General features: G+C 43.2%; 2 protein-coding genes across 2 annotated transcripts; one reads left to right on the top strand and one right to left on the bottom strand.

Moving 5' to 3' along the window:
• Positions 1 to 103: 103 nt before the first annotated feature.
• LOC135466074 (uncharacterized) lies at positions 104 to 2,184 on the bottom strand. The gene is made up of 3 exons (XM_064743494.1): positions 2,100 to 2,184; positions 1,742 to 1,814; positions 104 to 833 (listed from the first exon to the last, which is right to left on the bottom strand). The coding sequence occupies exons 1-3, from the start codon at positions 2,138 to 2,140 to the stop codon at positions 447 to 449; spliced, it is 501 nt and encodes a 166-aa protein (XP_064599564.1). The 5' UTR covers positions 2,141 to 2,184; the 3' UTR covers positions 104 to 446.
• A 3,087-nt stretch (positions 2,185 to 5,271) lies between these two features.
• On the top strand, positions 5,272 to 10,273 carry LOC135465759 (zinc finger protein 431-like). The gene is made up of 4 exons (XM_064743087.1): positions 5,272 to 6,195; positions 6,503 to 7,137; positions 7,185 to 7,993; positions 8,738 to 10,273. The coding sequence occupies exons 2-4, from the start codon at positions 6,526 to 6,528 to the stop codon at positions 9,420 to 9,422; spliced, it is 2,106 nt and encodes a 701-aa protein (XP_064599157.1). The 5' UTR covers positions 5,272 to 6,195; positions 6,503 to 6,525; the 3' UTR covers positions 9,423 to 10,273.
• Positions 10,274 to 14,713: the final 4,440 nt, after the last annotated feature.

The following is a 14,713-nucleotide window of genomic DNA, read 5'->3' as shown; positions in this document are numbered from 1 at the left end:
CTAACAGTTTCCTTTCAAACTATCATATATTGTTTACATAAACGATCCACGAACGAACATTGCATTGTGGGAATCTTTTGGGGAAAATATTGGCCCGGTTATAGGTTTAGTTAGGATTCAAATGCAACTCATTTTTGTATTTTCCTGAACCAATTCAAAAATTCTCAATTCTATAGTCGGTTTATCCTTTAAAAGAAGATTATCTCATGCCTTGAGGTTAATGCTTGTCTTCAAGTGTTGAATGTATTGTTGGAAATGAACAAAAATGTTACAGGAATCGATAACCAAACGTTGTTAAGACAGAAGATAAAATATGAAGTCGACAATTGCTAGATAAACATTGACTGATCGAGAGAATAAGAAGTGTCAGTATTTGGACTGATCGAGAAAATATCAGTAAAAACTGTTAGTATTCTGCCTGATCGAGAGAATGTCAAAATAAAAACTTAGTATTTCGATCGCTGTTTCTTTCTCTTCTTGTGCGGTTTTGAGATGGTCTTGGACACGATATGAACGGCCTTTCCCACGGCTGCCCACGCGATGGCCGAATAGTTTCTGACAATTAACCAAACACTCGGGTGGTCACAACGTGCAACCACCTCCGCTTTTCTGTTGAAGCCCACAGTAAACCTGCTGGCAAGATCACCGGCGTAGAATGTACAGTCCATGTAGTCCCCTATGCACCTAAGGGCGGCGTCTTCCCACACCCACTCAGGAGCCTGTTCCATCAACTTTATTGCCCCCCTCAGCACAAGGCGATCCCCCTCACACACACCCTCCCGCATCTTGGCCAGAACATCACTCTCATGGATACACGGCGAGCAGTCAATGGCCTGGCAACACAAATATCACTTACACAGTTATTTGTTTGCATATTACATCGAGGTTTTACGCTAATTATAGCCAAAGTTTTTCATTTGTATCATGCAGGGTAGTCAGTTTTATGAGTGAAGGAAACCGGAGTGGCCCTGAGTAAACAAAAGGCCTTTGGCAAATTACGTACTAAATTTTCCACGTGTGAGGTACAGGTATGTGTAATTATATAGTACCACGTGTCACCGAGGCCCCACGAGCAGTAGCATTCAAACAAACCATGTGCACAGTTCTCATTGACAATGATACCACAGTAGTTCACCACTATCACAGTTGTAGATGGCAGCTAGTGGACCTCTACAATCTGTAGCTACCATCGGGTTAAGATGCATCTGGAGTTTGTGTTGTGTTTGGTGTATATGATGATAGGCAAACTTGAACGTCCTAACAAATTAAGGAACTAACATCAGTCCACTGTAACACTTACGGGAAACCTCTGACGCGCTAGTAGTTTGGTACAGTGACTGGATTTAACTGATGCAAGACTGAGGCGAGTCTTTGGATGGTTACAATCCCTGGTGCACTTGAGCACCTGACACAGCCTTTGACACAGACCCTTAAGGTGATGTACGAAGTTCACCACAGCATCAGTAAACTGGACGGGGCATCATGTCTTCACGTGGTGTCTTCCGCACGACGTTTCAGTGACTGGCCTACTATACTCTCGAAAGTACCTAATCTCTCCGAAATCTGTAGTTCAGAGGCACCGATAGCTGTTTGCTCAATCCATCAAAGCCTCCTGATTCTAGATTCCTGAATCAGTTTAGGCTCAGTAAACATAGGAATGAATTGATGAATGGTTATGACTTAAGGCCACATCGGCAATTTTTTCAACCACATCGCGGTGAAACAAAGGACATATACATACCTCGGAACCTATTGTTAGCTTAATAGGCCTGCAGCTCGTAGAGTACACCAGAGGGTATCGCCGAGGGTTGGCCCTACAAAATATAAACGTGTGCTCTATGTATAATTTTACATGTGGAAGACAATAAAGTGTTGAAACAAACAGATTTGTGAGCGGTGAAGACGTTTCAAAATTCCGTTTGTTGTCTTCCACCGACGTGGCAAGTATGTTCGTCAGGATTGCCACAGGTCGGGGTTTTCAGCCCGGTTTACTTCACCACGTAAAAGCCTCTAAAAGCTACTAATAGAGGGTTTAGATCCTGAAAAACAATGCAGTATCATTGGAACAGGATACATGGGCCTGCAGACAACAAACTTACAAAGTTTGGCACACATCCGGAATCCCTGATCCGTGGTACATGCTAGTGTCGCTGACTTGATCAGCCTCATGCAAGACAACGGCTTTCTCTCTCTCAAGTGGATACAGTACACATGACCAGTGACGTCACAATAAACATCACCTGACAACGTGGACGTCCAACAGAGTAGGCATATGGCGCGTGTGATACGTGTGACGTCACAACCAGTTCTGGTCATCTTTATCTTATTCCTTTTGATGAATATAATTTGCATTTCCTTTCTTATCCGCGTTGTTTTACCCAATGCGAAAACTTATCTAGAACTGTATACATGCAAATAATTGACGTCTGGAATAATACTGACATACTATTGGACGTAGATTGTGACATTAGAGAAGAGCTAGCTGTCAGTGCGTTTCATTCGTCGGTCTGACAGCCACTGATAGCAAATTCTTATTAGTGGACTCACCGAAGAACAGTGTGACGTTCCAGTGTTTCGAAAGTCGCGTCAAGACGATTCAAAGCTGCGAACTCATTTGTTCTTTCCTGTATTACGTCACAATTATCGGTGTATGTATGCTCATAAAACATATATCAAGTACACACGCACTACGTCACAGGAGAAAACGATGCGTTCTACTCTGATTTGGACCGTCCGTGTAGGTCGTCCTCACCCATTAGCACCATCTGACGTCACGGGCAGGAACCAGCCAAATAAAACATATGAAGTAGGCTTACACACGCACTTCAACCTCACAGAAGAAAATGATGCGTTCTACTGTCATTTGGGGGGTGTTCCATTCATTGATTTGACCGCCACTGGTGGCAGACTCAGTGACCACCAGAGGACACAGTGCGGTCTGGAAGTCGCGTCAAGTCGTGTGAGTTAAGACGCTACAGTCCACCCTACCGACTCCACCGATGTAAGTGGCGCCACTGGTCTCCTCGAGTGGCCAATGGAACGACACGTCAGTGGCCACTAGCCTACCTCCTCCATGGACCTGTGGACCTTCTGTGTAACCCGCCCTTCAGCCTCCCCATACAGGCCCCCGACTCCACCGACGTCAGATTCAGTGACGGTAGTGGCGCCAATGTGGCCCAGTGGCCAACCGGGAGCCAATGGAACGGACTCCCCCACCCCCACCCCCCACCCGCGATTGGGCTGAAGAGCCTAGTCGTGCAGTTATGACATTTTGTAAATTTAATTTCTCTGACAAGGTCAAACAAAACTGAAAATCAAAAACTGGACGATCGGTTTTCTTTTCGATTTATCACCTGCAAGTAGGCCTATATATACACGAATCAAAAATAAAAAAGGCACGCCTTTCTTAAGTCACAGATGAAAACAAATTAACAACAATGAACACACATCAGTTTCATTTATTTTTCTTGTTTTCAGTCAGATTGTTCGTATCAACAATATTCTGTTTTCCATGCACCAAATGCATGACGTGCAGTGTACATGTACGTCGTTCTCCATGCATTCATACATGTACGACTTCGACGCCAACGGAGGCCCTATATTTTATAGTGTATGGTGTAAGGCTATGCAAAAATCAGTCAATCTCACAATCACGCCGTGGCATGTATAGGCTTAGGCGTACAAGTTAGCAGTCGACTACATCTACCCAGTTTGCATGGTAGGCATCCTGATTTACATTACATGTATATAGAATAAGATACCGTGCATAAATTTCATATCGGTGAGTGCAATGGTGTAAGCCCATACGATTTCACCGTGTAGCTATTACGTCGCCATGGTAGTTACGTGCTCTTAACGTTAAAACCGAGGGCTTCGTCCAAGTGGGCCAAGGCCTTTGGGCCGCCTGTAAGCTACATGTACGCTACCGCGATACCGAGAAGTCAGGAACATTCTAGTTCAGGTATCGGTTCGGTACGGCATAAGAAATCCCGAGCAAATAAATTAATTATGGACAGGCAAATGTATAAAGTGTCTCTCTGAGGAGAGACAAAATATACACTGACACTCATACATGTAGCAACAAGCACTTTCTAAGGGCGGTAATCCAGCGTGCAAAAATGAAAACCAATGAAATCCGAGTGTGATATTGTGTGCGAGTCAGTTGTGACGTCGTTCAAACATACTCCTGAGTCAAAGCTGTATCTTGAAATTTCGTGTCAGTATTTCAGGTAAATCTTTTCTTTCTTAGCCAACTATTCTTGATAAATTTCATGGACTACAGGATTATTCAGGCGGGCTATGTCAAGGGTCGGAATATCATATTTTAAGGGTGTATTTCTTTTAAGATGTCAGAACAGGCCGTTGTTTTCTAAAATGGCGTCGAGGTTATGATTTTTGACGCACGTGTTCTGTTGGCCGACAATTTTTTTGATAAATACAGCTCTAGGCGCAATGTACTTTATTGTTTGGAGACCTCTGTTGGCTCTGACTACCCTTAACCGTTTGACAGTCTGACAATATAACCGGAATTAGTGGGACACTGTCACGGTCTCTAAATCTGATCAAAATATCGGAATTTGGACCTCCAGTGCACTGGCCCAGAGTAGTTGTTACACATACTCCGAATATGTATACATGTTATCTTACAACACATAGTCAATTTGGCTGATGGGTGCAAAAGTGAAGGGTTGTAAAGACAAAGGTGATGCTATTGTTGGTCGCTGACTCACTTCTCAGATGTTGATTGTAAAAAGGGCATTCTTCAATGAAATGACGTCACTCCACTACCACGTTAAAACAACTTAAAACCTTTACCGCATCCCGAAACTGAAAACAAAAGGCATGGCGTGACAGAGAAAAGTATGAGCTTTACCTTGATGATCTTATTGATCTTATGAGTGTCGGGCAAGTTTTCCCAATTGATGACTATGCAGTAAGGAAGTCAAGAGTACACTGAGTGTTAGTTGAGGAATATTTGGATATGACCTAATCTTTGCTGCTACAATCGCTCAAGAGACCAGAACCCTCAGTGACGGTGGGGAACGTGTGGTGTCCCAAATAACCACTCAACTCAGGCTGGTCAAATCTACATCCTAATATTTCCCCTTCCATTCACCACACACGATTTTGTAACGGTAATTCAGTAAAGTATCATTTTACATGAAAACTGCCTCTGGGCTAACTGACACCAGTGATTTCAACACAACTGCGCTTTGGCTACAGTACATACATGTATTATATGTTAGATAAGGTAACAGAGATTTGTGGTAACATCGTGTCATTTAGAAAATATTTGGGCAGTTTTTAAGATTAGATTTGTCCTTCTCTTAGTCAGTAAGATGAATCTCAGATGCTCATTGTGAAAAGCTGGTTCTTCAATGAATTGACGTCACTGTACCATGTAATAGCAACCCCTACTTTTAGATTCCGAATATTTTCACCTCCTTCTGCATGGGTAAGGTTGGTAAGGAGCAGGTACAACTGCAAGTGCTCCCATTTGTGCAGGTTCCTAATATGTATAGCCCAAAGCTAAGCTAACGCCCAGCTGCTATCATATAGTCAGTTCATATGTCATATAGACAATTTCACTAAAACAAATGGCTTGAACCCTACCTTCTTTTTGTTATCCACCGGTTCCCTAAAACGACGGAAATATAATATGTCAAGATCCATGATTAGATCCTGGTTTTTTTATCTTGAGCAGATAAATCAGTGAAAATTACTACATAAGCAATCATTCTTGTTGTTGCATTCTTCCTCATTTTCATCCAAGAAATAAACCAGAAAGTAAACTGAACTGTGAAATATAATATATTCATGTAGCTGGATTGCTTGCAATGTGCTCTTTCTAAATCTGTTTCATTTATGTATCTCATCACAGTAGTTTGCCTACCGTAGTCAACCCTTTTCTATTTTTAATATCATTCAAGTCTGTATTCAGGTCAGCATTATTTTGTTTCATGAATTACGCACCAAGCAAGGTCTAATTTCAACATTTCTGAGATCTACACCCTTACTAAAATATTGTTCACTAATAAACACTTTGGTCAAGTTTATGGGTGGAGAAAACCTGAGGAAATCACAGCCCTTCAACATGTACTAGATGAACGTTTAGCCTTTAAAAAGCAGCAGGATGCAACTTTGGCAACCACACTGGTTAGAGGCTGCAGTGAAACCACAGCTTTCATGTATTCAGTGAGTGAAAGTTTGATTCAAACGTGCTATCACCTCATCGGTCAAGAGCCTAACACTTGTACTGCCAGCATGTGGACTCTCCGAGCTGTCCAGCATGTGGACTGTCCGAGCTGGCCAGCATGTGGACGGTCCGAGCCGGCCAGCATGTGGACGGTCCGAGCCGGCCAGCATGTGGACTCTCCGAGCCGGCAGCATGTGGACTGTCTGAGCTGGCCAGCAAGCCTCTTTTAATTACAATAAATAAGTGTATATGGAGAACTTTTTTTTATACTGTATACCATGTAATTTTTCTATATTTCTTGTACAGGGCAGGAGGTTGTGATTGTGATTATGGAGGCTGGTGAGAATGGTGAAGTGGCCATGGACTCGTTAGACAGTTTCATGGATGTGGTGATGAGCTACAAGTGTAAGCTGTGTGAATTTACCAGTCCCCACCCCCAGGATATCGCCACACATGTCAAGAGCAAGCACATCCCAACCCCTGTCACAACGTCCTCTGACATCCCCATCTTCAAGCCTCGTCACCACTTCCCTCAGAAGAGCAGCGGTGTTCAGACCATCATGGTGCCATCTACAGATGGTGTGGAGGAGCAGAGTGATATAGATCACATGTCCACTCAGACGGACGTTCCCATCGTGGACTGTCTGACAGGCGACACACAGCCCAAGGAGGATGAGGTGTACAATCTACAAATACCAGTCAGTAACAGTGCTGAAGTGAAAGTTGGGAATGGACCTAATGACCTTGAGACTAGCCAGGCCACCAGTCATATCGATGTGGAGATAGGGGAAGATGCTGTCATAGGTGCACCTGCCAGCAATACTGTCACCAGGGAACTGTTTTTATGCGGCCAGTGCAGTTTGGGATTCAACAATGTAGAGGAATGCAAGTTGCATATGTTACATACGCACAACACAATGCTTCCCACAGCAGAATCCAGTGTTATGGTCAGCACAGGTACCTCTACCAGCACACCGCTAGTTCCCAGGTTGTCCAGCGGGAAAAAGTCAGTGTGGGGACACAGGTGAATCAGCGGAAAAAGCCTGGCCGCAAACCCAAGGGCTACCATGATGCACAACCTCCGCCGAATGAACCCTCATCAGAAGACGAGAGCATGGTAGTTATTGGGGGGACAAGAAGCAGGCCTCGCAGAATCAAAACTCCGAAAGCACTGAAAACAGACTACCTCTTGGAACGGACAAAAGTGAGAACACGGGAGATGGGCCTATTAGAGGGTTACACATTCAAATGTCCTGAAACTGGCTGCTTTGCTCGGTTCAAAACCTCAGAATGTCTTGATCTGCATGTTAAGTGCCATCGACGCGGCGAGGAGGAATACGGCTTCCAATGTTGTGAATGTATGCTCATCTTCACAAAGTGGAGAGAGTTACGGTTTCATTTTTGGCGTGCTCACAAGATTGACACAGATCTACTGTCTTGCGAGGACTGCTCCTTTAAGACAGACACGATGCACAAGCTGAAAACTCATCGTGAAGTGCATGGGGAGGAGAGACCTTACAAGTGCACCATTTGTGACAAAGGCTTTAAACAGCTGGCACAAATGCACAACCACAAATCCATCCACCAAGTGACCTCAGACTCAGAGAAGTGGTACTCCAGCAGACAGTGTGACATTTGCAAACGCTCATTTGCCAATCAGAAATGTCTGGCCAAACATGTGCAGGCTGTGCACTGTAAGGTCAAACCATTCGTGTGCTCCCTGTGTGGCTACTCCGCTTCACGGAAAGCTATGATCCAGCTTCATATGAGAACACATACTGGGGAAAAACCGTTCAAGTAAGCCCATATATTTACATTTATTATACCAGGTTGTTTGTCAAAAGACAAAACTAGATTAAATGTATAGTATTCATCAATAAAATATCCCTAATAAAGTTTAGAAGGAATACTCTTTTATTCTGGAGATGTCGCCTAGCCTAAATATTGCAGTTCAAAGTATGCAAACACGGGCACATTGAAAAATTTAAAGCGCTACCAAGTTAAAAGTTTAACCAATCAGTTGTGAGGTATTTTTTTAACCCGAGAAGCAGCTGTTTTTGCTGAAGTCATTTGAACCCAGTTTTTGTAGCCTTTAGCTGAGTGAGGCAACAGTGGTTGGGTTTTTGGAACATGGCTATCCCATGTATTACCATAAAGTTACCTCCCCTTGTTAATGTTAAATTGCTGGTAGACACTTTCTATACATGGGGAACAATGCAGACAGCCTTCATTAGTTAACATTAGGAAAATGTATGGGAGTGATGATGCACTGGGTCTGACGGGCCTTGAATCAAGCTCTTGCTGTTTGTGCGGCAGTTTTAAGCCAAGAAGTTGGTGAGGTGCCTGGTAGAAGTTTATGCTGTGCATAAAGCTGACTGCTGTATTATAAATGGAGAACTTTGCTAAGCACCAATCAGTCAGGATGTGTAGGTTTAAATTTGTGGAGTGTATGAATATAAAAACAGCGAAATAACTAAAAACTTCTATTAAATGTTTGTCAACTGTTTTGTTTTAATGTATGCATATTGATGTGGTTTGCAGGTGTGATTTGTGTACATATGTGACAGGAGATCATAACTCGCTGAGGCGTCACCGAATGAGACACACAGGCCACAAGCCCTACAAATGTCAGTACTGTCCATACGCCTGCATACAAGCCATATCACTGAAGTGTCATATGAAGAACAAGCACCCAGGGCTGGCTGGGGTGTTTTTTTGTGAGTTGTGTCAGTACAGGACTGTTAGCAAGCAGAACTTTGTGAACCATCAGAAGGATCATCAGAACGGCTTGTTACCCGTCACCTGTACGCTAGCAGACACACCGCCTGACGGAAGCGAGGAACAGGTGCTAACGATCAGGACTGACCAACAGGTGGAGGTACAGGGGACGGATGCCCAGATCAGCGCCGAAGATCTGGCTAAGCTGACGGCTAACTACGAAGGTCTTGTACCCTCTGACGTCAGCGCTGCGCAGCTTATTTACTCTGCCCTTAATGCTATGTCACAGAACGTGCCCCCCACATCCTCCCAGCAGAGCACCCACATCCTGGAGGGTGTGCAGACAACAATCTCTGCCGGGGCCGAGGAGGATGGGGTAACCACACACACCATCACCTTCCACCCTGGCCTCCCCCGAGGACCAGGCAGGGGCTGCAGGGGTGGAGTCCACAGGCCCCGTCCTTCTAGCCCCCTCCCTGCCTGTACAGCTCATACAGACGTCCAATGATACCTGCTCACAGGTGAGCACTGTGTCCCTCCCCTACTGCTCAGAGACGCTCCAAACAGGGGACATTAGCACAATAACAGTTAGTGAGTCTGGGGTAGTACCAGCTGTTACCGAAACGACCCCGCAGTGACCAATTTAACTGCCAAAAGTACCTGTCAGTATTTCTGTATTTATACCAAGAACTACTTTCCTCTGAGTTCCTCCATACAGGGACGCATCACACATTCCCTCCCCGAGACCCAACAGAAAGAGAATAATCAGGGCTCTGTCCTCCAGCTCAGTGTGCAGAATGTTGATGAGAGAGAAGAGTCATCTGAATGAGAGACTGTGCTAGTTTAAGTTAGTCCTATTTACAGTGTATTTTGGTACACTATAAACCTGCTTGTAGGTAACAGTACTGTACATGTGTGTAAATCTTAAGTATGCCTCAAGGACCTTTCACAAGCACACGCTACACAATTTGATAAGTCATGCTGAGTGTGGCTCACTGCGTCAGTTGTAGAACTGCTGTACGAGTTCCGTTTTGCAACAGGTGTGACAGGTGAACAGACTAAGAATAAAAGTTCCATTAAAATGTACAGCACTGGGAATCTAAACTGCATGTTTGTACGAGTAGAACAAGTTCATGAACACGATCTTATCAAACATGGGAAATATTGACGGTCCTTTTTTGTTTACCTGCTTTTAATTATAAACAACATGCATACAAAGAAAAATGCCATGATGAAGATTTATGTACGGGCTATATTATTAGTACAAGTAATGAGGATGTTGAAAGGTACACCATGAAGCTTAGGGTGGACTTTAACAAAATGGTTGAAGTCCCACGTGTGTTTCTTGTAGCTTTTCAGGCTAATTACGAGAAAATGGATTTATGAAATTTTGTGAAAGTTGTCGCTGATATTTCAGGTTACAATGAAAATAAAATGTTTACCTATGGCGCAAAAAGTTGTTTTGTGAATTGTGTTCCTTTGTTGAGTAAGCATGACCATACCTTGGTTTTCATAATAACAAGTTGTTTTGTGAATTGTGTTCCTTGGCTGAGTAGGCATGACCATACCTTGGTTTTCATAATAACAAGTTGTTTTGTGAATTGTGTTCCTTGGCTGAGTAGGCATGATCATACCATGGTTTGCATAATAACAAGTAAGTTTACAGAATTAAAGAAGAAAACTTAAAAACATGACACTATAGGCTGAAAAGAACACATTTTTTTTATCTATCTGTGCCTGCTGCGTAATTTTACGATTTTTCCTCGCCATACAAGTACAGCGTGAATACGAGAAAGGTGACATAAATCGCTAAGCATCTCATCCTCCATCTTAACACCCTGTTATTTATGGTTATCTCTGCTTATTGTTGGGAGTAATGGATAGGTTCGATAGTTTTTGCAACCCCATCTTCTTGTGCTAGAAGGAAACATCATCATCACCTGCAGATGGTAGTAGGTTTCCCCCGGGCTGTGCCCTGTTTCCACCCACCATAATGCTGACCGCTGATGTAGGCCTATAAGTGAAAAATTCTTGAGTACGGCATAAAACACCAATCAAATAAATAACTAAATAAATCCTCATCAACCTGTGGTGTGTACTTGTCACACTGTTCACATGAGTCATGATACCTGTGTGATGTGGATGACAAGACAATTGAGTTCTAATGTCCAGTTACATGTAACCGTACTCTCTTCATAGACAGCCATGCGTCAGCGTATTAGTTACACAGAGGCTGTATACCATAGACGAACTGAAGGGCCCTGTAAAATTACTCTGGAACCATCCTTCCTTTCACGACCTTGTGGCTTCAAGCCAGATGAGATGTACAAGTGTATATTTAACAAACAAATGAGTTTGGGAGGAGGTTGCCAAGGACACCATGTACCTTATTTAGGAAGAGACTGCCACACTGCGCACATTATTTGGAATGAGACTCTCATGCGCATGTACATTGCGCCATTTTGTGGGCTAGGTTGACAGACACACCATGCACATAATTTAGGCTAAAGTTGTCAGATAAATCGTTTGGGAGGAGGCCGCCAGGCACAGTTTGTACATTATTTCAGCTGAAGTTGCCAGGTACACTTTGTACATTATTTGGACATAGGTTGCTAGGCACACATGCAGATTATTCGGATGGAGACTGCCAGGCACAACTGCACATTATTTGGACGGACACACAAATTGCATATTGTCTGAGCTCAGTCTGCCAGGCACACTTTGCACATTATTTGAGCTTAGGCTGCTAGGCACATTTTGCACATAATTTGAGCTCAGGCTGCTAGGCACACTTTGCATATTATTTGAGCTCAGGCTGCCAGACACACCGTGCACATTATTTGGGCTGAGGCTACCAGACAGTTTGCCCTGTGCACATTATTTGGGCAGAGGCTGCCAGTAACACATTTGATCTGAAGTTGCCGGACACACTCTGCACACTGTTGCGGCAGGGGCTACCTGACATACTATGCACATTATTTCAGATGTGCCAGACCCACTGCAGTTATTTGAGCAAAGGGTTGCCAGGAAAACTGTGCACATTATTTCGGCTGGAGCTGGCCATAATTATGGTCGCTTTTGTTTAATTAAAATATTCTTGTACGGCGTAAAACGCCAATCGAATAAATAAATAATTTCCGTGTGTATACATCTACTTAAATACTCCAAACACACATATGGAAATGACAAAGTGGAAGCTTTTAAATCTTATGTGCAAATGAAGATTATTATTATTATTATTATTATTACATCCTGAGGAAAACAAAAGAATAAACAATGTGGATTTCGTGTTACAAAAATGTATGTACACATGCAGCAGTCAGTTAAGATGAAATTTACCACTCATCTTTGAATATATGTGTACAAATGTGTTTCTGGCCTGAGTAACAACTTCTTTTATACTAAACACAAAAATAGCATTGCAATGTTAATTATAGATTGGTACACACATACATACACATCACAGATGTTATACACCCAACAGAAACGAAACATAAACAATGCCAGATTTTGTTTTCACATCTATACAAACCATAAGTGATGTTTTTAGACGGATGTTAACCCATGTCCAGCATTGGTACAATATCCATACGAGAAATATGAACTAAACGTAACTTAAATTAAGGAATCACAATATCAGCCCATGTTCATAACACTGGCAATTCTTTCTGTAGCACTGCCAACATTACACTGCAGCCCATGTTCAGAACACTGACAGTTCTTTCTGTAGCACTGCCAACATTACAATGCAGCCTATGTTCAGAACACTGACAGTTCTTTCTGTAGCACTGCCAACTTTACAATACAGCCCATGTTCAGAACACTGACAGTTCTCTCTGAGAACTGCCAACATTACAATGCAGCCCATGTTCAGAACACTGACAGTTCTCTCTGTAGCACTGACAACTTCACAATACAGCCCATGTTCAGAACACTGACAGTTCTCTCTGTAGCACTGCCAACTTTACAATACAGCCCATGTTCAGAACACTGACAGTTCTCTCTAGCACTGACAACTTTACAATACAGCCCATGTTCAGAACACTGACAGTTCTCTCTGTAGCACTGCCACCATTACAATACAGCCCATGTTCAGAACACTGACAGTTCTCTCTGTAGAACTGCCAACATTACAATGCAGCCCATGTTCAGAACACTGACAGTTCTCTCTGTAGCACTGCCAACATTACACTGCAGCCCATGTTCAGAACACTGACAGTTCTCTCTGTAGCACTGTCAACTTCACAATACAGCCCATGTTCAGAACACTGACAGTTCTCTCTGTAGCACTGCCACCATTACAATACAGCCCATGTTCAGAACACTGACAGTTCTCTCTGTAGCACTGTCAACTTCACAATACAGCCCATGTTCAGAACACTGACAGTTCTCTCTGTAGCACTGCCACCATTACAATACAGCCCATGTTCAGAACACTGACAGTTCTCTCTGTAGCACTGCCACCATTACAATACAGCCCATGTTCAGAACACTGACAGTTCTCTCTGTAGCACTCCCACCATTACAATACAGCCCATGTTCAGAACACTGACAGTTCTCTCTCTAGCACTGCCAACTTTACAATACAGCCCATGTTCAGAACACTGACAGTTCTCTCTGTAGCACTGCCAACTTCACAATACAGCCCATGTTCAGAACACTGACAGTTCTCTCTCTAGCACTGCCAACTTTAAAATACAGCCCATGTTCAGAACACTGACAGTTCTCTCTGTAGCACTGCCAACTTTAAAATACAGCCCATGTTCAGAACACTGACAGTTCTCTCTGTAGCACTGTCAACTTTACAATACAGCCCATGTTCAGAACACTGACAGTTCTCTCTGTAGCAATGCCACCATTACAATACAGCCCATGTTCAGAACACTGACAGTTCTCTCTGTAGCACTGCCACCATTACAATACAGCCCATGTTCAGAACACTGACAGTTCTCTCTGTAGCACTGCCAACTTTAAAATACAGCCCATGTTCAGAACACTGACAGTTCTCTCTGTAGCACTGCCACCATTACAATACAGCCCATGTTCAGAACACTGACAGTTCTCTCTGTAGCAATGCCACCATTACAATACAGCCCATGTTCAGAACACTGACAGTTCTCTCTGTAGCACTGCCACCATTACAATACAGCCCATGTTCAGAACACTGACAGTTCTCTCTGTAGCAATGCCACTATTACAATACAGCCCATGTTCAGAACACTGACAATTCTCTCTGTAGCAATGCCACCATTACAATACAGCCCATGTTCAGAACACTGACAGTTCTCTCTGTAGCAATGCCACCATTACAATACAGCCCATGTTCAGAACACTGACAGTTCTCTCTGTAGCACTGCCAACTTTAAAATACAGCCCATGTTCAGAACACTGACAGTTCTCTCTGTAGCACTGCCACCATTACAATACAGCCCATGTTCAGAACACTGGCAGTTCTCTCTGTAGCAATGCCACCATTACAATACAGCCCATGTTCAGAACACTGACAGTTCTCTCTGTAGCAATGCCAACTTCACAATACAGCCCATGTTCAGAACACTGACAGTTCTCTCTGTAGCACTGCCAACTTCACAATACAGCCCATGTTCAGAACACTGACAGTTCTCTCTGTAGCAATGCCAATTTCGTAATATACATGTGCAAGTAAAAAATGACAGGTAAAAAATTCAAGGCACACTAGACAATAATCTATATTATACTAGTACATGCACTAAAACCCACCAATTTGACATACATCTACAGCACATTAAAACCTACACGTCCCTCTTATTTTCCCAAATG

Source organism: Liolophura sinensis, chromosome 5 (genome assembly GCF_032854445.1).
Source record: "Liolophura sinensis isolate JHLJ2023 chromosome 5, CUHK_Ljap_v2, whole genome shotgun sequence".
Lineage (NCBI taxonomy): Eukaryota > Metazoa > Mollusca > Polyplacophora > Chitonida > Chitonidae > Liolophura > Liolophura sinensis.
This window is presented reverse-complemented; position numbering and strand designations above follow the sequence as displayed.

Excerpts from the sequence above, each read along its gene's own strand:
- LOC135466074 (XM_064743494.1), bottom strand. The coding sequence starts at position 2,140 with ATGTACCACGGATCAGGGATTCCGGATGTGTGCCAAACTTT. Across the intron at positions 1,815-2,099 it reads CCGGATGTGTGCCAAACTTT|GGCCAACCCTCGGCGATACC; the intron begins GTAAGTTTGTTG and ends TATATTTTGTAG. Across the intron at positions 834-1,741 it reads AGCTAACAATAGGTTCCGAG|GCCATTGACTGCTCGCCGTG; the intron begins GTATGTATATGT and ends TTGTGTTGCCAG.
- LOC135465759 (XM_064743087.1), top strand. The coding sequence starts at position 6,526 with ATGGAGGCTGGTGAGAATGGTGAAGTGGCCATGGACTCGTTAGACAGT. Across the intron at positions 7,138-7,184 it reads TTCCCACAGCAGAATCCAGT|GTTGTCCAGCGGGAAAAAGT; the intron begins GTTATGGTCAGC and ends GCTAGTTCCCAG. Across the intron at positions 7,994-8,737 it reads ACTGGGGAAAAACCGTTCAA|GTGTGATTTGTGTACATATG; the intron begins GTAAGCCCATAT and ends TGTGGTTTGCAG.